General features: G+C 38.9%; 1 protein-coding gene across 1 annotated transcript; it reads right to left on the reverse strand.

The window, feature by feature from the left end:
- Window positions 1-2,271: 2,271 nt before the first annotated feature.
- fkbp4 (FKBP prolyl isomerase 4) lies at window positions 2,272-27,002 on the reverse strand. The gene is made up of 10 exons (XM_052030034.1): window positions 26,535-27,002; window positions 23,711-23,855; window positions 21,795-21,937; window positions 21,280-21,400; window positions 15,505-15,661; window positions 14,800-14,890; window positions 14,252-14,335; window positions 9,163-9,348; window positions 5,085-5,321; window positions 2,272-4,817 (listed from the first exon to the last, which is right to left on the reverse strand). The coding sequence occupies exons 1-10, from the start codon at window positions 26,619-26,621 to the stop codon at window positions 4,677-4,679; spliced, it is 1,392 nt and encodes a 463-aa protein (XP_051885994.1). The 5' UTR covers window positions 26,622-27,002; the 3' UTR covers window positions 2,272-4,676.
- Between the last annotated feature and the right edge of the window lie 994 nt (window positions 27,003-27,996).

Below are 27,996 nucleotides of genomic sequence, written 5' to 3' on the forward strand. Positions count from 1 at the left end.
AAAACATAATTAGTCAGGCAGGATCACCCAATGAGTCCACGCTGACTGTTCCTAATCAATCCCTGCCTTTCCAAGGGTAGATTAAACCTGTCCCTCAGAATCTTTTCAAATAATTTTCCTACTACTGACATTAAACTAATTGGCCTATAATTAGCTCTTCACAGATGCTATCTGACCTGCTGAGTATTTCCAGCATTTTCTATTTTACTTCAAATTTTCAGCATCTGCACTTTTTCAATTTAAAAGTTATCTGATGCAATATCTGTATAGTGGAAAATATAGAATTTTACACCAATTTAGATCGGAGATGGAAGATGTTAGAATCTGGACAAGGTTGCCATCTAGGAAGAGGTAATGTGTATAGCAAGTAAACAGATGCTTGACAAAATATATTCTGTATTAAGAAGATCCTTTCTCTTTCTTTGTGAACTATTCTTTATAAGGTGCTGTAGGATGCACTTAAATGAAGGCCCGTTAGTTATAATTACAGTTTAATTTACTGAAATGTAATTATTTTGAATGATCAGCTTTTATGGCTAATACACAAGGCCTTTCTTTGTTAATTAAATGGGAAGGAAGCAAAAGACTTCAGACACCAGAAATCTGAAACAAAACAAACTGCTGGAAACATTCATCATGAATGGTCTTTGAGATTTGACAACGTTTCTCTCTTCTTGAAAAGAGTTTACCTCTGGAATTTAGTTTTTATTCCCAGAATACAGCAAAGACTGTAATGAGGTTCACAGCCGAATAGTCCTGGTGTCACCTAAACATCACCAAATGGATTATTGGAAGGTTGTGATTGATGGAACTTTCCATGATTTTGCTGACATTTGAAAGGAACCTGATACAGAAGTAATTGGTTGCATTGTATCCGTATGGATTGTTTGTGAACATATCACAAACAGGCAATGCTCCACATTGTCAGGTAGATGCCAGTATTTTAGCTGTATAGAATAGTGTGATTAGAGGCAGCACACTGGTGCTCGAGCACGGCATCAGCACTACAGCCAGGATGTTTGCCAGTCCTGTAGCCTTTGCTGTGTACAGTGCAGCAAACTGTTCACAAAGTATTTAGAATCATGAAGGGTAAAGACAATAAGGAGAAGCTATTGGTATCGAGGCAGGAATCAAGAACCATTGGACAAGAACAAAATTGCTTATCCCAGAATCAAATCTAGTCAATGATGAACTGACTTCAAGGTAAGTTTCTTCCTTTGGTGCAAAGACAAAATTGCATACACTAGTCCAGATGAGGACTCACTGAAGCACTGCATAACATCAGCAGAACTTGCTTATGAATTGCAATCCCTTTGCAATAGAGGCCAACATACCATTTGCCTTCCTAACAGCTTGTTGTTACTGTATGTTTTGGTGCGTCAACCTGCACATCAAGATCCCTCTATGCATCAATAATTCTTAATTTGTCACTATTTAAAAGGTATTTCTTACTCTTCTTACCAAAGTGATTAACTTCACACATGTCCACACATTCCATCTGCCATCTACATGTTCACTTCCTTATTCTGTCCAAATCTCCAATCTCACTGCCCCCCACCTACCCACCAGCTTTTCAACTTCAGGATACTTTAGACACATAATGTTCATCTTTTCATTTCAATATCAATCCTGGTAGCATCACACTAAATTTACATCAAAAAGCATTAGTTCTCCATACCATGCACAGTAAATCATTCAGACTTTGGAAGATCACTACCAATGAACCTGGATCAACATTTGGGTTAGGATGTAGAGTTGTGAGGTCTTAAATATTGTGTTTTCCTGCACATAAAGGAGTTTACTTGATAAACAAGAAGCTCAGATCAGTTAAGTGCACAGTAAAACTTGATTAATCTGGCATGCTGAGGACTTTGGTGGTGCTGGACTCGCAGACATTCCAGGCCACTGGATGTTTGTTACTTTACTAATACTCCAACACACTTTTAATTCACTTCTTTAAAAAGGTGTTACATAGTAACATTTTAATGAACCAGGTAATTTTCAAGCAAGCATAGGCCAATGGTTGGGGAGCACTGTAACTGAGGACACAGTGAATTGGAAGGGAGTTTGGGAACCAGGGCCCAGGTGAAAGGAATGTGCAAACATCACCTGGTGAACCAGATGTGAACCATCAGGATTTTCAAATGGTCAGATAGAGAATTATTGGAGGTTTACCATATAATTGATGGGGAAGTTGAACTAAGAATCCAAAATTATGTATCAATAACCCAATTTCTGCACATATTATACATACACATGAACACAAGCATATGGAGCATTAAGTTCCTACATTTTTATTATTGGATTTACTCCTATGCTATCGTCAAAGCAAAAAGAGTATTTACATACAATCACCTTTTAGTTGTATATCAAGCTGAAGAAAATGGTACTGGATGCAGATCTCATACAATGTTTTTTTTACCAGAAAGTCAAGCAGATAAGACATACATTACTGTATTGCATAGAACTTGAAACACGATTTGTCTTCTAAATAAATGGCCCTTTAATGAGAATCCTCTAGCAAAGGAGAGAAGCTCTGAATATGGCTTAACAGAAAAGCCTCAAGATGTCATCAAATCCTAAAAACTGTGGGAATGTAACCGTTTAAATTCTAGGATACATCTTTTTTTGAAAAGATACAAAGTAGAGCTTTTCATGTTTTATTTTGAACTTAAATTTTAAAAGAACTGGAATCAATAATATTTCAATGCTGTAAAGTCACCACGAATGTTTTACACTTGTTATTAAGGATAATTCTAACTTTTGCAAAAAAAGCAGGAAATACATCCCACTCATTTTTACTTGTTGTATATCATTTTATGTCTAAATTTTGTTGAAGAGTTCGATTTACAATATAAGTAACAGTCTTTGACTTTGGAGGGGCAGCTCATTTTGGAAAAATCTAGGTGGTTTTAAAACCACTGTGTTTGGGGTTAGATTGGGAGTGCTGAAAACCACCTTGATGCAGCTTATAGGACAAAACTGAGATAGAAAGGTGTCACAAAAATTGAAGGAGGTGAGAGCACCAATTGCCAATGGCAACTCATCACATAACAGTAAGTTTTAAACTTGTATTTCCTTAACAGAATAAGACTATGTACAGCGATGAAAATCTTGTGGCTGTCATGGAGGTAAAGTTTCTGAAATGTAAAACGATAGTTTAAATTGGTACATATGTTAACGCAAAAGGCCAAGGAGAAAAAATAAACACACACTAATCAGGATCTATCTTAAAACAATCAGAAATCATTTAGATTTTACTATGAGTGACATTCAGGATGTAATCTGAAGAGCCCCAAAGTTGGAGTCAATTAAGCAAGTGTTGAAAACCATTTAGTCAATTGTGAGGGGACTCAGCAATGATATGGAGGAAGTTTGGATTTAAAAGCAACCAATCTTTAAATGAAAAACTACTAAAGAAACTTCTTTTGGATCATTCTGGCAATCTTATTAAATGTTAAAATTTGAATACAGAAAAGACATGTTGGATATAATGCTCCTACAAAAAGGGTAATGATATAGAGACACTGAAAAAGGCATGTAAATGATACCAGAAATGAAGGGTTTTAAACCATCAGGAAAGAAATAGATTGAGAATTGTTTTTGAAATCAGTAAACTGATGGGTTTCCTAATAGAGCTCTTTAAAATTATGACATATTCAAGATGGTTTAACATGGAGAAAATATTTCTACATGGAATAATTTAGAAATAATATAGAAGATACCGATAAATAAGTTCATCAAGAAATTGAAGAAAAACTTTTTTATTAATGTTGAATAGAATATTGAGTCTGTCACCATGTGGAACATCACTGCATTTTGCCAGATAAGTCTTTAAGGTAGAAATGGATGGGAGGAAACACTGATCTGATTAGATGAAATTGGGCAGGAAAAGCCTTGATTTGCACATAACAGAGCATAGACCAGTTGGACTGAATGGTTAATTTCTTTGCCATAAATGATGTATAATATATGGCTTTCTCCTCAATTGCTATTTTGATGACAAACAATGAACAATCATCAATATTTAACCATAAATGGTGTCATTCTGTGGAATACAGTAACTGTATAATAAAGCTGCATTACCCGATGATAGAAAATGTACAAGTTACAGAGAAAAAAACAAGATTCTTCACCTTAAAATAACCAAGTGCACCTCAGTAACACAGCAGTAACAGCACCAAAATTACAACTTTATCCAAGTCGCAAGAACACGTCACAATGTTATTTCTTGGGTTCACCCTATAAGTAGGAGAAACTTATTACAGTAGACCATACATGAAAAAGGTATAATAACACCATCATTGGGTGAATGCAGAAGATCTTGCAAATAAAGAATAAGCCTGTTTTTAAGTTAGGACAGTTCACACACAGTTACCAATTATTTATTCTAGTTTCCATTTCTTAAATGCTCCTGAGTGGGCTTATCTCATTCACCGTCTATGATATAGCAGTGCACCAAAGCTATGCCATAGAAAAAGTGACTGCTGCTGACTTAATCTGATTCAACCCCAGCATGTACTGTCATTTTTTTTTTTAAATACCTTGTGTGACTCAGGTGAGTTGGTCAGTAAAACTCTTTATTGGTGCATATATTATACACACAGGATACCATACTATTTCAAGCCTTAAAAAAAAATCAAACAAGTAATGCAGCCTCAAACTCCACATCATACTCATGCTGTAGCATCCAATTCTTGGGACTTGTGGCTCGTGTCTGTTTCCATGGGTTCTCCTTTGCCTCCTTCATCTAGGTTCTCCTTATTCTCTTCCTCCATGGCAGCATCCTTTTCAGATTTTGTTTTGAGAACTTCTTGCTGTTAAAATACAATCATATATCATTCAGAAAATTTGTTATAACAAGGGAAGAAACAAGGTTAGAAAGTTTAGATGTTATTTGAAATTGTTGAAGGCATTTCTCAATGTTACCTACTCCATATTAAGTAAGAGAAGGGTTTATGAGTTCATTCAAGAGATGGTATGTTGACTTAATTACATTTTGCTTTTGCTAGTAATTTATATACAGTGCTTTATTTATTGTATACTTTCCCTTTAAATGACTTGCATCTGTTAACATTACTTACCTTGGCATCAGTATTTGCAAATTTTGGGAACATTTTAGCATAGATCTTTTTCTCTCGATCCAATTGTTCTTTTATTTTCTTCTGACAGATTCCAATTTGCATTTTGGCAGCTTTGTTGGGGTAGAGCTGCACAAGCTTCTGGAAGTTTGCTTTTGCCAGTTCATAATCATTCATAGCAAGTCTTGCCTCACCCATTCTGAAAAGAGCCTTTTCATTGTTTGCATCTAGCTCTAATGCCTGAAATAAAAGCAGAATCATACATTCATTTTAATGTCTGTTATCCTATCAAGTAATCCAATATCTAATATGGAACAAAAAAAAGCAAACTTTTAAACGGTAAATATACATGAACATTTGCAAAAAGAATTCAAATTTATCATCACCATCCTTGGGCTGCAAAAGTATTACCCAATTTCAATTCTGAAAAATCTGGCTCTAATCTTTGTTGCACAACTCTCTGATGGGCAGAAATTTAACCATCAATCATAACCTTCTTTATTTCAATGAAGTTCAAGTCCAGTTTTTATACTGCAAGATCTCCTTGGGGTTTACCCAAGACGGTTCAAGTATTATTCTGGTAAAGATGTGCTGCATTATTTCCAAGGCCATTGCATACATTCTGAGTAGTGGTGCCCAGAGTTACTCACAATTACTAAAGCTCCATAAAGCTCTAGCCTGCCTTTCAGCCCTAGTATCAAAGGTCTCTAGATTTAGCCCTTTTGCTTATATTCTGATGTTTTGATGATCTTTGTATTATAGACTCTCTAGTCTTTGTGGACTTCACTAAGCCTAGCTTTTCATCATTAAATAAGTATTCACATTTGTCTACATTGAAATCTACTCATCAATTTTGCCCAGTCACTTAATTCATTAATATCTTTGAAATTTAATGCTGTCACTCACACTGCTTCTGTCACCAGCAAACTTGGATATGGTTCTCTATCCCATTATTTCAAAGTCATGGAGCATAGAAATGGGCCCTTCGGCCCACCATATACACACCAAACATCAAGCACGCATTTATATTAATGCTATTTATTTACCCTCTCACATGCCCATGAGCTCCCACAGCCCCCAATTCTCCTACCACCCATCTCTACTGGGGGGCAATTTACAGAGGTCAATTAATCTACCAACGTGCACATCTTTGGCATGCGGAAGACTGGAGTACTCAGGAGAAATGCATGTGGTCACAGGGAGAATGTGTAAACTTCACAGAGACAGCAACCCAGCTTGCTGGAGATGCAAGGCAGCAGCACAACCAGCTCCTGTGGTAATAACAGTGAATGATTTAGATTTTAACACAGAGTTCTATGGCATACCATTAGGAATGTGTTAGACGTAGACAGCTCCGACCAATTTATCTGATTAAAATGACAACTTTATTTTCAAAAGTAACTGAAAGTGTTATGTTTAATAGCCTTACAGTCCTCAAAAATTCTCCTCACTTATCAAAACAACATTAGCTAAGAGAATTCCAGCTTCAGCATCCATGTTCCAGTTCCATACCCACACATCATTATATATTAAGGGTATTCTGCCTGGAGATCGGTGACCAGTGGTCTTCCACAGCGATCTGTTCTGGGACCTCTGCTCTTTGTGACTTTTATAAATGACTTGGATGAGGAAGTGGAAGGGTAGGTTAGTAAGTTTGCAGATGACACAAAGGTTGGTGGTGTTGTGGATAGTGTAGAATATCGTTGAGACTTACAATGGGACATTGATAGGATGCAAAGCTGCGCTGAGAAGTGGCAGATAGAGTTCAACCTGGAAAAGTGTGAAGTGATTCACTTTGGAAGGTTGAATTTAAAGGCAGAATACAAGGTTAATGACAGGATTCTTAGCAGTGTGGAGGAACAGAGGGATCTTGGGGTCCAAGTCCATAGATCCCTCAAAATTGCCACGCAAGTTGATAGGGTTGTTAAGGTGGCGTATGGCCTTCAGTAGTTGGGGGATTGAGTTCAAGAGCTACGAGGTAATTTTGTAGCTCTATAAAACCCTGGTTAGACTACACTTAGAATATTGTGTTCAGTTCTGGTCCCCTCACTATAGGAAGGATGTGGAAGTTTTAGAAAGGGTGCAGAGGAGATTTACCAGGATGCTACCTGGATTGGAGAGCATGTCTTAAGACGATAGGTTGAGCAAGCTAGGGCTTTTCTCTTTGGATCGAAGGAGGATGACGTGACCTGATGGAGGTGTACAAGATGATAAGAAGCACACATCGAGTGGACAGTAAGAGACTTTTTCCCAGGGTGAAAATGGCTAACACAAGGGGGCATAATTTTAAGGTGATTGGAGGGAGGTACAAGGGGGTTGTCAGAGGTAATTTTTTTTTACACACAGAGAGTGGTGGGTGCGTGGAATGCACTGCCAGCAGAGGTTGTGGGGGCAGATATTATGGGGAGCAAATGAGCCAATTATTCAACTGAATTGAAACAATAAGCAACATAACTTTCTTCAAGCACAAGAGTCAAATGTGTTTAGGTAAAATAGGTGTGTGATAGTCAAAGAGTTAAAAAAAAACTTTGAAAACAGAGGAATGATCAGTTTTTCAGTTTAAATAAACATCTGGAGGTTGTTACATACATGGATGGATAATGGTCCATGAAGTTCTCTGAGAATGCTAAGAAATTACCAGCAAGGAACTGATAATGAATTAATCACAGGATAAACTAGTCTGGATTATCAATGTAGTATCATCTCATTGGAGGACAACTGAAGGAATAGGAGGGAGATGGTTCTTGGAAACAGGATTTAACTCCTTACCAAACCCTGGTGTATGTGGGAACCTAGGACCAACACTCAGGAGGAGGAGCCCTGAGTTCAAGACAGAGAAGACTACAACCCAGAGTGAGCCTGGCCAGTTCATCTCACTAATCCAAGTCGTCTTGTGATAGAACATAGAACAGTATGGGCCCTTTGGCCCCTGATGTTGCGCTGACCTATATAAACCTACTCTGTGATCAATCTAACCCTTCCCTCCTACACAGCCCATAACTCTCCATTTTTCTTACATCCATGTGCCTAAGAGTCTTTTAAATGTCCCTATTGTATTAGCCTCTACCACCAGTCCCGGCAGCGTGTTCCTGGCACCCACCACTCTCAGTGTATAAAACCTACCTCTGACATACATCTCCCCTAAACTTTCCTCCACTCACCCTAAACGGATGTCCTCTTTGTATTAGCCATTGCTGCCCTGGGAAAAAGGTGCTGGCTGTCCACTCTATCTATGCCCTTCAAGATCTTAAACACCTCTATCTAGTTGCCTCTCATCCTCCATCGCTCCAAAGAGAAAAGCCCTAGCTTGCTCAACCTTTCCTCATAAAACATGTTCTCTAATCCAGGCAGCATCATGGTAAATCTCCTCTGCACCCTTTCTAATGCTTCCACATCCTTCCTATAACGAGGCGACCAGAACCAAACACAATACTCTAAATGGTCTAACCAGAGTTTTATAGAGCAGCAACATTACCTTGCACCTCTTGAACTCAAATCTCCTGAAGAATGAAGGCCAGCACACCATACGCCTTCTTTACTGCCCTATCAACTTGTGCGGTAACTTTGAGGGATCTATGGACTTGGACCCCAAGCTCCCCCATTCCTCCACACTTGCTAAAACTCCTGCCATTAAACTTTGTACTCTGCCTTCAAGTTCAATCTTCCAAAGTTTATCACTGCACACTTTGATGTTACAAAAAACGATGATGTTAGAATAATAAACTAAATGTAAAGGTATTAAGATTTAATTGCATTACACTGTGTTTTAAGTGAGTGAAGCACCAATTAAGACTGAAGAGAAGCAAGCTGAATGTGAAGCTAGTGAAATTAACTGCATAAGGCACTGCTTAATGTATTAAAAAATCTGAATTGTATTAAAGTTAGTTGAAGTGTCTTTTGTCCTTCAGGTCAGTTGGCACCCTACAGAGGTAAGTGGGTCAAAAGGTAAAAAGAATCCAAGGGCTGTCCAGCTTAGATGGTTTAATACCACAATCCAATGGTGCTAACTGAGCTAATCAAGGGAACATGCCAAAGATTTTATTTTGAAGAGTTGATGGTTTCCATTAGGGGCATTACATACCTTTTCACAATTCTCTACAGCTTGCAAATTCTCATCCATTTTGATGTAGCACATAGCAAGGTTAAGATGGGCTGCTAGCCTCAGTGCATTGGATTGCTTTAGTAATTCCTCAGACAGTCCACTCTCATGTTCCAACCAAGATACAATTTTCTTGTAATGAATGGTGGCCTGCTTGTACTTGCCATCCTGGTAACAAAAAGAACATGTAAGATTAAGTGGAAAATGAAAGGCTAATATTTACAGTATGTATTAATATCACAAAGAAACCAGTCTATTTTCTTTACTTCTGCATTTGCACTTTTAAAGATCTGGAATCCGACTTAACTTCATATCATGTGTATTTCCTGCCCACACAATATTACATTAGCTCCTGTTGTCACAATTTTAGCCAGATATTTTATACCAAAATATAACATAATTGCAGTGATTTTCCAATGAAAGTTCCCTTCTAAACATTTTCCTATACAACTGTGAAGGTTTCAACCAGCTCCTAGATACTCATCTTTTGAAAGAAAGATGTTAAAGCTATCTGCTGCAGAAAGCCAGCTTCGAAACTCGCAGTAATTATCAGCTAGATGATAAATATTATACTTTAAAAAAAATCAGATGTGGAGATTCCAGAGTCTCCTGACACATCAGGATGTCAGAGAAGAATCACTTTGTATGTTCCAGTAACAAAGGAAGTTGGCAAAACACATGACAAGTATCTTGCATTCTATAATGCATGCCATTATAATCAAGTCACATTTTCTATGTCTTTACTTCCACTCATTCTACTAATTTTGATGCTTGTAAATGCATGGTTTAGAATCAGAAACAACACTATGTACTCTACAGCAGACAGCATATTACACTTAAAACTGGCAAGCTTCAGAAGACGGATGTACCAACATCCAACACTTAACAGCATACAACAACACAAGTAGAAGCAGTAGACCCCTCAGGTGCCCATGCTTGCTTGGCATTCAATTAAGATCACAACTGATTTTTTTTTACTTCAGTGCCACTTTCCTGCACCAAGTCCAGTTTTCTTGATTGCCTTAACATCTAAAGTTCTACCAATCACTGCATGGAATAGACTTAGCAGCTGAGCCTTCAGTGCTCTTTTGGGTAGAGAATTTAAAAGAAACACTACTCTCCAGATGAAGAAATTACCTCTCATGTGCATCCTAAATGGCATATGTTGCATTTTGTGCTTGCTCGTTCTGGACACCCCAGCCACAGGAAGTATCAAACTCTCATCCACCCTAAGATCACCTCTGATTCTTCCAGTCTCAACAGAGTATAGACCCAGTTTACTTAACTTCTCCTGACATGCAATTCTTCACCACCCTAAAAATCAACCTTCATTGCACTCTCTCTATTGCAACTGGAGAGTTGCAAATTGAATTGAAGATTGCCCAATCATTAGTGATAAGCCATTACCGCACAACAATGCCACACGGTGAGCATTGCTGTGCAGATTACTGGTGACTAAGTGTTGCCTGAAAACACTTTCAATGACACTTTTCATCACTTTGTTAATGATCAGGTCCTTAGTCTCTGGTGCAAGTTGTTACTTGACAACATGTAGAATAGAACAAAATATTTGAAGACTGACTTTTGTGATGATGGGGACCTCAGGAGGAGGAAACAAATCACCCACTAGACACTTGTGACTCAAGATGTTTATCCTTATGTTTGTCATTCATGGGAATTGGGGAGATAGTTGCATTGTGGTGAAATTACAGGTCTACTAATCTAGAGGCCTGGACTGATGATCCCATATTCAAACACCATCACAGCAACTGATTCAATTATGTAAATAATCTAGAATAAAAAGACAGTAATCAGTAATGGTGACGATGAACCTGGCTGATTTTTTTGGTAAAATCCCATTTAATTTCTTTAAAGGAGAACCCCTCTCTTACCCTTACCTACTTTCACTCATGTTTGACTCCACATCCATACCTATGAGGCAAATGTAACTGCTTTTCAGTTCTTCCAAACCATTATGTTAAAAACAGTGAGTGGTCTTTGATAAACAGCATCTTAAGCAGCTGAGAAACAGTGGTGTGCCTACAAGAAAAGTGTACTCAAATGATTGCAGGGCAAATTGAAGGAAATGTCCACTGCATGAGTTAACAGCAAACTCTGTGAGAGATCCATGTACGTCAGTCAATTCAATGCAAAAGTCAATTAATTCAATGTTAAAGCATCAAATTACTCAAAACAAATTTGACTCAGTCAATTATTCCCTATATTTGCACAGTTACTCTTGCTATTATGAAATCACATATCCAAAGTCCAATTATATTGGATATGAATGTAAGAGATATGATTAGTAAGTCTGTGAATGACGTGAAAATTAATTGTGTTATAGATAGCAAAGACGGTTCTCTAAGGCTACAGCAGGATATGGATCAGATGGAAAGTTGGACAGAGCATTGGCAGACTGAATGCAATCCCAGTAAGTGTGAGGAAGTCAAATGGTAGGGCACTAAGGGATGTTGATGAACAGAGAGAGTTATGGGTCCAAGTCCATAGTTCCCTGAAAGTGTCAACAGAGGTTGATAGTCTGGTGAAGGAGGAATATGGCATGCTTGCCTTCAGAGATTGAGGTATAGAAATATAAGAATATTATGTTCCCAACTTTACAGAACACTGGTTAGGCCACACTTGGACTATTGTGTGCAGTTCTGGACAGCACCCTATAGGATGAATGTGATCGCACTGGAGAGAGTGCAAAGGAGATTCACCAGGATGTTGCCTGGATTGGATGACTTATGGGGAGAGATTGTATAGAGTGAGCTTGTTTTCCTGGAGCAAAGGAGGTTGAGAGGTGACCTGACAGAAGTATAAGAGATTATGAGAAGCATAGATAGGGTAGATGGTCTAAATCTTTTTCCCCATGGCTGGGATACCAAAAATGAAAGGACATAGCTTTAAGATGAGATGAAAGAGTTTTAAAGGGGATCTGAGGGTTAAGTTTTTTTTAAACACAGAGAGTGGTTGATAACTGGAAATGGACTCCAAAGGTGGTGGTGGAATCAGATACAATTACAACATTCAGAAGACATTTAGACAGACACTTAAATAGGCAAGACATTGCAGGATATGGCCCTAACATGGGCAAATGAGATTAGTGCGGATAGGCAAAGAGACTGGCATGGATGTGGTGGGCTGAAGAGCTCATTTCTGTGTTATATGACTCTTTGTCCACTGCCAGGAGCAAGTCTACTAAAAATCTTGCAAACATATAGTCTAACTGTTCTTGTCCACAATGCTACTTTCTGTAGTAACAATATTTTGTAAAAATCATTACATCTAAATTTCATATTGGAATTGGTTATTGAAAATATTAATTAAGAAATTCCAATGTAAACTATTCTTTTTCTTGGAGAAGCAAATTATTTAAAATGAGTTTCATGAATGTCAATTTTTTTTCTCAGTAATTTAGATTTCTGATGTACAACAAAACATCCAAGTTATATTTAAAGAAAATCACCTAACAAAGGGATTATATTTATTCAATGAATTGATTAATGGTTTAATTTAAAATAAAATTCTTGCAAGACTCAGAGGCAGAAGATTAGATTGGTACAAACTTTTTTTTATTTTTGATGAATGATCTGAATGTATAGTCCAAACATCACACAATTGTTTTGTGTCCAATTTTCCAAAATGATTCTATACTGCTTAGTGTGCATAACTGCCAACTATTTTCCTTAAAGCCTTTTTGGTACAAATCAATATTTGTACATTTTTAATCTGGTATTGTTCGCTTGTGCCTGAAACTGTTGTCCTTTTTGGTGGTAGAGGCTGCAGGATTGGGAGGCGCTGTCAAGTAGAATAGGTGAGTAACTGCATTGCATTTAGGTGATAGTACACACTGCAGCCACCGTGCACCAGACGAGTACAGGTGTTTTGGGCAATGTATGAGGTACCAATTGAACTGGCTGCTTTGTCCTGAATGATGTTGAGCTTCTTGAATGCTTGGAAGCTGCGCTCATCCAAGCAAATAGAAAATGTTCCAATACACTCCTAACTTGTGCCTTGCAACTATTGGAAAAGATTTGGAGAGTTAGAAGACGACTCATTCACCAGAGACACCCAGCCTCTAACCTGCTCTTGCAACCACAGTATTTGGGCATCAGTGACCTCCAAGATGTTGAAGGCAGGGAGTCAAATGGTTTTGCAGTGGAATGTTAAGGATAGATGGTTAGGCACTCCCTTATTGGAGATGATCATCAACTGCCACTTTTGTAGCACAAATGTTACTTTCCACTTATCAGACCATGCGAGAATGACATCCTGGGCTTGCAGCATGTAGGTACACACTGTTTCAATTGCCACAATGCGAAAGGAGTTCAACATTGTGCAACTATCCATGCCCACTTTTGAAGGAGGATCTATGATGAAGCAGCTGAAGATAACATAGTCTAGGAAACTGCCCTGAGGAACTCCTGCAACCATGTCCTGGAGTAGGATAATGGATCTCCAACAACCCTCCTTTGTGCAAAGTACTACTACAACCACATTTTCCTCAATATCCACTGACTTCAGTTTTACTAGGGCTTCTTAATGCCACACTTGGCTAAATGCTATCTTGATATCAAGGACAGTCAATTATCTGTCATCTTTGCCACAATTTAGGAGCAACTGCTTGTTTACTAGATTCATTTATGTCATCTGGTCTCTCTCTAAAACACATTTAATAGAAAACTAATTTTATTAATTTTCTCTACATTTTTCTCAAACCATTTTAAAATAATGAATGCAGCACACAGACTTTCCTACACAATGACATCTTGATCTATTTTAACTTTGAGGAGAAAACCATGTGGTCTGAGGGATGATCACTGTAGATTGCTTCAAATTACTAGTCATCAATCTCCTTTATGAAGGAAATAGCTGAGGCCTTTGCATCATAAATGCTCAAATGAGAGTTCAGAAATTATAGAATGCAAACCTGAACACTAATGGTAGAAAAAAAATCTATTGTACATTGAATGATACTTCCCAATTCTTCTTTTTGTAAAGCAGGGTGCAAAGGCACTTCATGATAAACAAGATCTAGTATCCATTTTTTTAGCTGCAATCTTGTTACCTTAAAATATGCAGTTCCCTTCTCCTTGACAATGGCAGACTGCTCCAGCTTCTCATCTATGTTCATCTCCCAAGACTCCTTTGCCTGATGAGATGACAAAAAGTGAGACCACTAAACAACTAATCAAGGAGGAATGGCTATATTAAAAAAAAATCTGTAGGCTTTTTATCCCCCCTTTGTTGGTTATCCAGCATCCTCTTATTAGAAAGTATTCAGACTTTAACTTTAGGTCAGATCAAAATTGGCTGTGATATCCCTCCTGGTTTGTCACAAATGGCTGAACCTTGTATTCCAACAGATGCCCTCAAGATTCTTCACTTTAAAATTTAAATCCCATTAAAACAAAATGCTAGGCACAATGTCGTTGTAATATAGGTTAAAAGCTTCAAAGATTTACTTGACATCCCTTCTCCAGAATAAAAACAGGCTACAATTCTGGCAATATAAAACAATTCAGCAATTACCAAGTCATTAACAGTGACAGGATCTCTATTTAAGAATGCAACAGAACACTTGTTAGCACAAGCATTAATCCAGTTGTTTCTTACCTTTTCAAAGTTCTTCAACACAACTTCATATACTAAGTTCGCACTTGGTGGAATGTGAAATTTTGGTTTTCCTGCTTCTCCAAATCCATACCTATATGGACAACACTAGGTCAAAGGAATACTCAAAATAATAATCAAGTGCCGTAATATGTTAATTTATATATAAATAATGTAGAGATTTTTTAAATCTGAATGATTCCTTATTTTTCACATAAACTATCAATCTCTTCAATTATGTTATACATAGCAACCCAGTTGACTCTACATTCGCCTATTTGTGTAATGTTAATAATCCTAGTCTCAATGAAGCAGTTTTTCAAATCAGGCCCCACCAGTGCACATAATACCATCATTAAACTGCACAAAGAATGGAAATTATGTGACCTCAACTCCTTTTATCAAAAAATGGAAATTTATTTCAAAGACAGTTTCCCCAAGTGTCTTGCAGATCTAGCAAGAACCACTTTTTATTTGCCGCTCATTTCTGGTCAAGATTGCATCTTTTAGGAATTCTCACTGTTGTGAAGCAGGCTCTTAATACTCACACTTGACAAAACCCAAGTATTTATTAAATTTACCTGATCATTCTGTCCTTTGCAATCTTGACAAGCCAACAATCTTGGCCCTTTATTTAGGTTTCTCAATAAAATGATTTGGGAAGGACTGTGAATAAAAGATCTTTGAGACCATGACATTTAAACTTACTTTGGTTTTAATGATATAATTGATTCTTCTCCTTTCTCCATTTCCTGCAGTGCCTTCTCAATCCCTGAAGGAATATCATGTTCTTCACCATCTCCAATGATGAATGATACATCACGATTGTCGAAGACTGTACTGTGATATTTGCCTTTTAAATGGACTGAAAGAAAGGATATCTATCATTAAAGAAATCTTCAACTCTGAGCAAATGTTACATTCTTAACTGTGGCCCGAGGTCACGGGGAAAATGAATAACTGAACTTCTTATCTGGAAGTTTGAAACAAATGAATAACTAAATTATAAAAAAACTTTATTTACTATTTACTAATATTGGAACTGCTAGCAGTGTTGACTACTGCCTAGATAATAAAAATGTTGCTTGTGCAATGACAATGCTCTGAAAATGTAAGTGATACTATAAGCAAGACTAAAAGTTAGCTTTAAGCAATTTGGTAAATGCAAGCAACCAACCTCCAGAATCAAAGAAAGAGCAAGAAAAAACTTTTAAAGGAACTCAAACCAGTTGTAATTAGAATAATGAGAAACTTAAAAATTGAGCTTTGAACCTTAAAGCTACTAAAGAGACTTGTAAATGAAAATGCCCAACTACTAAACATTGAGTTTAATTGCATTTTAAAGAAATGTGCGAGGGCCCTAGAGAGGATACATACAAGAATTACCAGAAATGTCCCAGAGATATCACACTTCAAATACATGGATAGAATGCAAAAGCTAGGACTGTTCTTCTCAGAACAGGAAAGGTTGAGGGACAATTTGATAAATGGTTCAAAGTCGTCAAGGGTATAGACAAGTTGATCCTACCAATAAAAGGATTTTGAGAGCCAATGGGCATAGATTAACGTAACTGTCAAAAAATACTGGGCTAACATTAGGAAAAGTTATTACATTCAGCAAGTAATCAAAATCTGTGATTCACTGCTTGAAAATGTGGTGGAAGCCAATTCAATCATCCCTTTCAAAAAGGGAACTGTAAGTACTCAAGGGAGAAAATACATTGTGGCTCTACGGAGAAAGAGTAAATGGGAACGACAGGATTATTTTGGGAGCTGGCACAAGGTCAATGGGCTAGGAGGCTTCTTTCAATGCTTTCACAATTCCATCACTGATTTACAGAGTATTTATATGGTTAGAACAATCAACAAAGATGAATATATGCTAGGTGACAGATAACAAGGTACAAATAACTAAAGCTCGAGAAATACCCAAGCTGATTTGGAAATACAATGGAGAAATATGGAGGGTAAAGAGAAATATAGATGTATTGAAGACAGATGCCAGCAACATAATACAAGAACCTAACAAACAGAAACAGCAGCAGGCCACTTGGTCTTCTGATCTTGCTCCTCCATTCATCAAGATCATGGTGGATCTTCCACGTTAGTGCCATTTTCCAGCACTATTTCCATTTCCCTTGATTCCCTTCATATCCAGATATATATCAATCTGTGTTTTGAAAAACACAAAACAGCCCTCGGGGCTATGGAATTCCAAAAGTTCACCAGCTTCTGAGTAAGAAATTTCTCTTCATCTCAATCCTACTGGCCTGCCCCTTATTTTCAAACTATGCTCCTGATGCTAGACTCCTCAGTCAGGGGAAACATTTCCCTGTATCTCATCTGTCAAAGCAATAAATGCCGATTAATAAGAAAATGATGTTTTTTTTAAAATGAGTACATACGTGGAAAAAGGAAACACAATGGCAGCATTAGAAGGAAACCACGTAATGTCACTGGGTTAATCAAGGAATGTGTAGCAAAACTCACTACATAGATTTGCTGTAACTATCAGGTTTATCTGAATGAATGAAACTAGCTTGGGAGATTGCTGCTTACTCCCTGTTCCAATGTAACTTTATCATTCGAAGCATTTAAATGTAATTTTTCCTCAACACTAACCAAATTCATGAGTTAACAGTTTGTTAAAAAGTAAAATAGAAAATACTGGGATTACCAAACAGGCTAGGTAGCATGTGGAGTGAGAAACAGCATTACTGTTTCAGATTGTTCATCTTTCAGCAGAAAAGAGCAAAGTTACATTAAAAAAGCTTTTATATTTCATAAAAAGGGTGTGAGGAAGGGATAGTGAGAATAAAAAGTGACCTGGGTGAAGATCAGAAGAGATTGAATGACAAAAATGACATACTGCTGGAATCACTTTTGTTGAAATTACTGTTGATCCTGGAAGGCTGCAGTCTGCCTAGTTGGAAAAGGAGGTATTGTCTCTTGAGTCTGGGTTAGCTTCCTTGGAAAAGCACAAGAGGCCAAAGTCAAGCATGGGAGTGGGATGGAGAATTAAAATGACCATGCACTTATAAATCTGGGGGTCGTGCGTTTGGACTGAATGGAGATGTTCTGCAAAACGGTTACCCAATCTGTGGTTGATTTACTCAAAGCAAAACAAAAGGACAGAATATACTAAATTGGAAGAACCAAATGTTGTTTTATTTGAATAGAATGTTTTGGTTCAAGGCCCTTGATAAAGGGAAGAGAGAATAAAAAAAAAATCAGTGTTGCTTCTCCTGTTGCAGAGAAAGATGCCACAAGGACTACAGTGCACAGTTAGTAGAGCTGCAGTCTCACAGTGCCTGCAGTCTAGATTCAATCCTGACTTCTGGTGCTGAATGTGTGGAGCTTGCACATGTTCCACGATTGCATGGGCTGCATCCAGGTGCTCTGGTTTCCTCCCTCATCCCAAAACTGCTTGGGTTGTAGGTTAATCAGCCACTGTAAAGTGCCCATAGTATATAAATAGGTACACCGTAGAATCTGGGGAAGGGGGAGTCCATGGGGATATAGGGAGATTAGGTCACATGGAAATTTAGTGGGGGAATGGAATTGCTCTGTGGGCTGGCATAGACAGGGATGATTGGCCTGCTTCTGTGCTGCACGGAAATATGGTATGGGTATTGGTGGAGATGGAGGTGTGACCCAGAGCATCAGAGGTAACAGTTCTTACCAAATGCCAAAAGGAGGAAGGGGCAAGACATATCAGGTAATGGCATCACAATGAAGGTGTCAGGAATCACAATGGATGATCCATTCAATGTGAAGACTAGTGGGGTGAAACACGATACTCAGAGGGAGATGGGACATTTTAATGTGCAGGAATTTGAACAAACAGTTAAAAATAATCATATATGTTAGTCGATACACTCTGCTGATTTTTATTAATTGATACTTCCCAGCACAATGTACATAGACTGCTGCAAATCAGATTTGCATAAATATGGTATTATCTATTATTAGCTAGTGCAATCTGATTGGTTCAGTTTAATGACCCCAGGCTAACTTAATATTTAATCAGTAGGGTTCCAGTCAAAGCAAACTAGTATCAATATTCCTGTAGTTTATGGAATTAACATTCAGAGGTTGGTCAATTAATAAATACCAGTGAGCCACCTGAAGCTGCTCTTCTGGACATACTGCAGAGTTCATCCAAGTTCAAAGGACTAAAAGCAGAATTCCCACTGCAATCCTGATTTGGAACAGGTTTAAAGGAACCCAAGACAAAAGCAAAAGACAGGAGAAAATACAGGAATGGTGAATGCTTTGATTTTTCATTGTCACAGAAAAGATCTCAATTGTGTTGTTTCACAAATGAATTTGTGGAAGGTTTAGAAAGGCACAAACTGGAGGCATTGGAGTAAGAAGCATACTGTAGATATATTTCAGGAAACTATCTTTATTATGGTTGACATCAACAGTAAATATTGATCAAACTGGCCTAGCAAGGCCAGGGCTATTATCCACCACAAAAATCCTCTGTTGAGGATCATTCCAGTCATATAAACCAAACATATGGGCCCTATTTAAAAAAACAGGTTAGATGACAACAAAATCGACTAATATGAAAGGAGTTTAACATAATCATGATTAAAAACAAGCAGGGGGTTGAAATACAGGTTTAGGATTTGATGTAAAGATGTCTCCTCTCCCTTCAGGCAGGAGCCCAAGGGCACATATCACCAGGTTCAAGGACAGCTTCTATCCCACGGTGATAAGACTATTGAATCGTTCCCTTATATAACGAGATGGACTCTGACCTCACAATCTACCTTGTTGTTACCTTGCACCTTATTGTCTACCTGCACTGCACTTCCTCTGTAGCTGTGACACTTTGTACTGTTATTGTTTTTACCTGTACTATCTCAATGCACTCTGTACTAACTCAATGTAACTGCACTGTGTAATGAATTGAGCTGTACAATTGGTATGCAAGACAAGTTTTTCACTGTATCTCGGTACAAGTGACAATAATAAACCAACATCAATAAAGAAAAATGTTTAAAACAAATCCCACAAGTTATATTAGTCACATGGTCCATACAGGTACCAGAATGGAAACAAATTTCTTCAAAGCTTAGAGATATCCTCCATAAAATGGTAAAATACCAGGACAGTCAGGTGTAAGAACCAGCAGAAAGACACTTTAGGAATGTTTTGGCAAAATTCTCTTCATTTGGAGGTATGAACATGTAAAAACTAGACAGAAAGGACCATCAATCTTCTCAGGTGCTATGGTGGTACAACCCTAGGAAGATATGGTCATTTCTTTTCCACAACTATCATGCTAGCTTCTGGAGAGACAAAAGAAGTTCAGGACAATTTGAAGCCAAAGAAACTTCAGAATGTTGCTGACCACTGAAAGAGATCAAATAAATAAGAGACAACAGTAACAGGAGAACAGTCATACCTTTGCTCCTTGCTGCAATGCTCCAACTAGAATTTGAATGTTGTGATTAGTTGAGATAGTTTAAGCTTGCCTTTGAATCTTTGCAGCAGATATACATTCATTGAAAGAGCTGCTAGCTTGTTCAAAACAGAACACGCCACTGATAATGAAACCCCTGATTCCTCCTTCAGTTTTGATGAAGGGTCAATTTGGTTACTTGTTTCCCCTCTCCATTGAATGCTGCCTGACCTGCTGAGCATTTTTTTAAAATTTAAATTTTATTTACAGCATGGTAACAGGCCCTTCCGGCCCAACGAGTCCACGCCGCCCATTTTAAACCCCAAATTAACCTACCCGTACATCTTCAGAATGTGGGAGGAAACCGGAGCACCCGGCGGAAACCCACAGAGACATGGGAGAACGTACAAACTCCTTACAGACAGCGACGGGAATTGAACCTCGATTGCTGGCGCTGTAATAGCGTCGTGCTAACCACTACGCTACCGTGCCACCCAAATTTTGCATTTTGTTTTTATTTTCTCTGACACCAAACTCAGCTATGCTTATGTAACATCTATCTTCCTTGATCCTCCCCAATAACTAAATAAAAACCCTTTCTACTTGAACCTAATCTAATCCTTTCAAAGGTATAATTTCCTCAGTCCTCATTGTTCCAGAATACCCAGCTCTAAGCTTTTTGACGTAACCTAAAGGCAACTAACTAGGTATCAATTTCCATTAAGGGAACAAAACCAGACAGTAATGGAGATTAAGTCTACCCCAGGTCTTACGTAAGAGTGAAATATTTTTATTTCCTTTGTTCTATTTGTTCTTGCTATATACCAATCCTCACATCAATGGTTTTTTTGGCCAAATAAACTTGTTTTATCAAATAGAATTGGCCTAATATGCAATTCTCAGTGGAGAAAAAGATTCTACATTTTCTTGTTTGGAATATTATTTTCCCTTCACTACCTGGAAAGAACCATCCTTTTGCCATTGCTAACTTTTCACCGCAATACTCAGATGAATTACCAAGAGATATCAGGTGCAAGAAATTACAAGGGTAAAGTATAGCATCTTACCCTCAACTGAGGCTCCTTCATTGGGTTTAGAATAACTTTCTCCCTTCTTTCTGATTCGGCGAGTGATTCCACCATCTTCATCCTCTGTCAGATCTTCTGCTTTGATTTCAAAAAGCTCAATCTTAAAAGTAAGAATAATAACGAAAATAGTTTCAAATATCAAATTCCTGGCTGCCATCATGCTTAATTTAACAATGTAGGCTATAATCTTTATTTTAGACACCTTCGATTTTCTCCACCCTGAGTGCATTTCTGAATACAACAGAGGGGCTATTTAACCTTACACAATCACTGCTTCATGCACCAATAAAACAGTACCTTGTTAGTGCAAGCCAGAATGTCATGCAGTGATTCGTATGCAGTTCCTCAGCTAATCATATTTCAATGATGTTATTATATCATTCAAGATAGCTGAACTTCTATAAATTCAAAAAAGGAATAAGTAGTCATGGTACAAATATTCAGACATTACTTGTGAAGAAAGGGAGAGAACAATACTTGAAACGAAAACACACCTCAAATACAAGAGTGGCATTCGGTTGAATTTTTGGCGGGCTGCCTGCAGAGCCATAGGCATATTCTGGTTTACAGATGATCTGACAGATTTCACCAACCTTCATGGTGGCCACAGCAATATCCCATGCTTTGATAACTTGACCTGGTCAAAAACAATGAAAGTTATTATTCCACTTCATCTGTTGTTGTATAATTACTTAAATTATAATCTTTGATCCATAAAGATATACAGCACGGAATCAGACCCATCACATCCATACTGAGCACCAAATACCTATCTATACTAATCCCATTTACTAGTGTCTAATCCATAGCCTTCCACGTGTTGGCCATTCACGTTTGCCTAGACATTTCTTAAATATTGTGAATTTCTCCACCACCCACTCAGTTCACTTGGACACTGGGGTAAACATGGAGAAAGCAATTTTATGTAGATCATAACATTATGCAACTTCACTGCAAATTGGCCAGCAACCTGGTAATACAAAATATTGGATTGCGCTAAACTAGATAGTCCCACTACATGGGGTCCCATATACCTGCACTTACATGGGCTGTACGCAAAAGACCAAGCTTGCTGGCCTTCCACACTTCAGAGTTAGGCAATGAAGTTCATACAGCAACTTGTCTTCAGGTGAAGTAAATGTGGAGGCTTTGCTCCCAAAAGGCTTTGGGAAAAGATAAAAGTGAGTGTCCAGCTTTACTTTCTATTGAAGTAGTCACTGAATATGATAATTTTTAAAGTGTCTCTGACATTCAGAGATCTTTAAATACCAGGTCTTGCTATTGGACTTCATGGCCAGCATCAGGGAATTGCAACAGATTTGGGCTTCCTAATTGTCTGGTTTCTAATTATTAACTAGGCTCACAGTTCATGCAAGCAAGGCTAGGATTTGTTGCAGTTTGAATGGCAGAAAGCTGTAGCTCCGAAGAAAGCAAAATTTGGCCAATCATGGATAAAATTAAACTTCCACTGTAAGTGATGGCACAGTGGGCACTTCTTAGTGCTATGAACATCATCCAGATAGCCTGCCAATAAATGTCTTTGTTATTGCTAGACTCACATCTGGAACAGTGGAGAATTGGGGAAGAGAAAATGACAGTCTCAATTTTGGAGTGGAAAAAATTGCATGAAAAAAATTGAAACATAGGTTCATTCACTGATCACTTTAAATATCATTGATAATGCTATAACAAATTTGTGAAGCTACTCTTAAGGTAGGTCACTACACATTACTTAAGTAATCTTCCATACATACAGTTTGTGCTACATCACACTTTAGTGCTCAACAGGGCAATCTGACAGGTAGTTTATTCTGCATGGATCGTGTCTACAGACTGCTTAATGGAATAACACAGAGCAGACATCATACCAGCTTTCAACTCATGGCAATGAGATGCCTTTGTATTCAACGTTAAATGACAAGTTCATAAAATGCTCAGTCCATTCATTTGCCCAAAATGTGCAAAGCTTAACCAAAAGTTGTCCATGTCTGATGCTATTACCCCATAAAGAACTTGTAGATCAATTAGTATGCAACATATATCCTTTTAAGTTGGTCTGCAAAAGACAGTGCAGGGTACCCAGAAATGACTTCCCTTCCAGTTCTGTCCCCTTTTGGGGTTGCTGCATCTTTTATATATCATTTTGCTGCTTAATGTTGCTTGGATCAAGAACCGAGTTAGCAAGTTGTAGCTTAAAACAATAAATCTAAATATTCATTACCCACCTTCCACAAAAAAAACCAAGAAAATGTTCACAAAACATTAAATGCCTCTGATCCTTATTTTCAACGGTTGTGCAAATAGGTTTTTCAACTTGTTTTTGTGAAGTTACATAGCCAGCATTGCCTCAGGCCCACTTACGTTTTAAACTGAAGAACACGCAAGGAACACTTGTGTCAAATATTCTAACCTTTTCCAAGATCAAATGTGAAATAGTCATCCCGGTCTCGACTCGAGTCAAACTTAGTTCCATCCAAGAGTACACCCACGTAGTGGACAGACACCTTATCTCCTGTCATTGGGGTTTCATCCCCAGTACTCTCCTTTTTAATTAGCTGTGAGAAGGAAAGGAAAGATTATTGGTTAAATATACTTTCAACTTTTAGGGCAGAAGGTTCAATTCATAAAAGCTTGAATGTTGAAAAGTTAATTATCATAACTTTAATTCCTTATTAAAGGAATTTAAATTATATATAGAACATTGAACAGTACAGCACAGAACAGGCCCTTCAGCCCACAATGTTGTGCCCACATAGCTAATCCCTCTGACCTAGAGAATGCCCATATCCCTCCATTTTCCTCTCATTCATGTGCCCATTCAAGCCCCTCTTAAAAGCCTGCAATAAATTTGCCTCCACCACCCTATCACGCATCGCATTCCAGGCATCCACCACTCTCTCAGTAAAAAAACTTACCCCTCACGTCTGTTCTGAACCTACCCCCCCTCACCTTAAATGCATGCCCTCCGGTATTGGATCGCTCAATAATGGGAAAAAGATATTGCTTGTCCACCCTATCTATGCCCCTCATAATTTTATACACTTCCGACAGATCACCCCCCAGCCTCCGCTGCTCCAGAGAAATAAGCCCAAGTTTGTCCAGCCTCTCCTAATAGTACATGACCTCCAATCCAGGAAGCATCCTGGTAAACCTCCTATGCACCCTCTCTAAAACTTCGACATCCTTGCTATAGTGAGGTGACCAGGGTATCTTAATTATATGATATCTTATTATACCTTAATATTTTTATTATATCTTAATAAAAATATTTTAAGAAGAAACCTGACTACCTTATCATTTTCCAATTATTTTCAACTAATAGCTCTTAAAAGTAGCAACGGAAGTTGGATTGAGGACATTACATTGACTGAAATCGTCAAAGCATATCAATCTTCAGAAAATAAGTTTTTGAAAAAAATTGGAGAGTATGGGTTAGGTCTGAGTTTATGAAGCCTTTTTTTTTAAAAACGGTGTCACACTTTGGAGAGATTTCATTTTTCTGCCCCTTCTACCATTCTCCACTCCAATTACAAATGATGAAATATATTTGCCTGCACAGTTCTAACTTCACCACAACATCCCCATTTGTCTCTCCATAGGAAAAGGCTGGGGATTGGCCAAGCAGGAAGACTCTCTCTGAGCTTAGAACATGCCCCAATCAAAACTCTTACTGTACCATTTCCACTTCACACTCAAGCAAAATTTATGGGATTACTAAATGATGCCAAATTACAAGTGATCTGAGTTATGGAATCCATCTCAACTAGGCTGAGATTGCCTTAACTCTTGTTGAATGGAATTCTTAGTCCCAGGGGACAACTGATTTCAGAAACAATGTCAAAAAGAGAAAGGATCATGTATAAACTAACTCAGTACTGGTTTGGGTGTACTTCTACTTTGCTTGTGACCTGGGAGTGCCAATGAATCTTTAGCCTGGAATAACCCAAATGCTCTACCTGAACTGAATGCTGGAGATCTCTAGTACCCAGGATGGAAAACCATTCCTTTCATTTGTACAATACGCACAAAATGCTGGAGGAACTCAGGTCAGGCAGCATCTATGGAGAGAAATAAACAGTCTATGTTTCCGGTCGAGACCCTTCATCACGTTTCCCTCCATAGATGCTACCTGACCCACTGAGTTCCTCCAGCATTTTGTGTGTGTTGCTCCAGATTCCAGCATCTGCAGACTCTGTCTCCTTTTATTTGTACGTTTCCTTGGGTGAGCAATTTAAAAGCAAAAAATAACTACAGATGCCGCAGATCAGAACTAAATATCGTAAATACTGAACTGATAAAAAAAATTGACCTGAAACTTCAACCCTGTTCCACTCCCCACAGAAGCTGCCCGACTTGTTGAGTATTCCCAGCATTTTCTGTTTTTACTTCTTGAGCAGAGAAAAGTGGTTATTGTTTTTTAATATAAATGGTAGAGACATCACATTACAAAGGGTTGCGAAATGTGACAACTGTGACCACCTCCCTTCCTCCTCCAACCGTCAGTAAACTTTAGTCGTGCATGTGATTCTGATATCGCCTGCAACGTTTAGCGTGTACTCCAGAACCAGGCGACAATCGAGAGTTAACCAATTTTCGGTACGTTTCAAGGCCCATGAGATATATTTTTTAAATAAATCCGTTTACAGTTCCAGATATAGCGAGTGGATGGGTCACCTTTTCGGGCAGAATGCAGGAGTTTGTGGGAAGAGGGAAGCACAGGGGCGCTAGGACCCGTGCGGCGCCGGGTGGGTGTGGAAGGTTCTGGAGGGTTCTGCAGCGGGCGCTTGGCGGGCCCACCGTTGCGGCAGAGATGCCCCATGAGCGGGGCGCCAGCGGCTCCCTCCGCAATCACCCATGCGTCGCCCACACTTCAGCAGACGCGGCACCTTCCTGCCATTTAACTAACTCGGCCCCGGACAAAATCCCGCCCGTGGAGCCGCGGAAAATGTAAGACAAAATGAACGTCAGCATCAGGCTGTCAGACAGCTCCTCACTTTCATCTCTGAATCAACCATTTTAAAAACACCTGGAAATTAGCCTTTAATAAAGCTCGCTCCCTCACTGTTCAGACGAAGTCACACGTACCCTCTGTAACTGCTGGCTTGGTAAGACCCCGTTTTAACTGCTTTATAAACAGAGCTGTGCCTGGATGTTAATTTTATTCAAAGCTGCCAAGGCCTGACCACCTCACTCGTTTCCCTGCCCTCCCTCTCCAAGCAATGCGCTGCTTCTACCTTTAGAACTCCTCCATCTTTCTTGGGGGTGATATCTTCGCCCTCGATGGGGATTTGTTGCTCGTTCTTCTCTTCACCTGCAGTCATGGTTGGAGTCAGGGCAAAGTATGTGGCGGAAATTCGGGAGGCAGGCGGTTTGGCTGCGCCGTGCGTCTACTGAACGCCGTTGAAACTCCCGAGCGTGTGATCGCGGGGGGCGGGCCAGAGAACTTTCCAGAGGGAGGGAGGATACGCCTACCTGGCCGGCCGGTTGGTCGGCCGGCGGGCACATGGCTTCTCCTCCCGCTCTCGAAAGTTCTGCGGTGCGGATCGTTGGGTTCCCCGCCTGAGCACTCAACCACCTTCAGGCTTCAAGCATAACAAACCTGTGTCCGCCTTCAATGCATCACCATCTCATTGCTGAAGCAGACGCCAGGCGAACTACCCCACTCCCCCCACCAATGATGCCCGTTTGCTCGGGAGAAAGTCGTTTTGTTTAAAGTTGGGGAGTTTTATAAGCTCCTTTAAAAGAGGTGCAGTTTCTGTCAGAATCATGTCGGCACATATATTTATGGTTGAATGTTGACTCCATCTTTGCACCCAGCCCCTGGTTAACCCGCTGCAACGTGAAGCAGCGACCCTTCGTGTACATATCTGAAAGCAGAACTCTTCTGTATTTGACCGTGTCCTAATAAAGTGCATACATTTTTCTGCAATGAAATTATAATCAAACATTGTGCACAATTATCATCTGGTGGTATAGTTTACAAGTCCCGTTCTCAGTGCCATTCACTGCAGAAAGGGAAGACTGGTGGGCTATATCTAGACCTTTCTTGGTGTTAGCCAGTTCAAGTAAAATGATGAATAATCCTAAAAGCAGAAAATGCAGTAAATATTCAGCAGTCTGGCTGTTTTCATGGAGAGATCAGTTGCAGATATGGGTGGAGAAATGGCAGATGGAGTTTAATCTGGGCAAGTCTGAGATGTTGCCCTTTAGGAGGTCAAATGTAAGGGGAAAGTATACAGGAAATGACAGGATCTTTAGGAGCATTGATGTACAGGGGGATCTTGGGGTCCAAGTCCATAGCTCCCTGAAAGTAGCAACACAAGTAGATAAGGTGGTAAAGGAGGCTAATGGCATGTTTGTCTTCATCAATCAGGGCATTGAGTATAAGAGTAGAAAGTCACATTGCAGCTGTATAAAACTTTGCTTTTGGCTGCATTTGGAGTATTGTGTGCAGTTTTGGCCGACCTATTACAGGAAGGCTTTGGTGAGGGGTCAGAAGAGTTCACCAGGATGCTGCCTGGATTAGAGTCTTAGCTATAAGGAGAGGTTGGACAAACTTGGATTGTTTTCTCTGGAGCATCAGTGGCTGAGGGGAGACTGTTTTGCTCTCCACAGATGCTGCCTGACCTGCTGGATATTTCCAGCTTTTTGTTTTATTCCTGATAGAGGTTTGAAAAGCTGTGGATGAGTAGAAAC

This window comes from Pristis pectinata, chromosome 15 (genome assembly GCF_009764475.1).
Source record: "Pristis pectinata isolate sPriPec2 chromosome 15, sPriPec2.1.pri, whole genome shotgun sequence".
Taxonomy (NCBI): Eukaryota; Metazoa; Chordata; class Chondrichthyes; order Rhinopristiformes; family Pristidae; genus Pristis; species Pristis pectinata.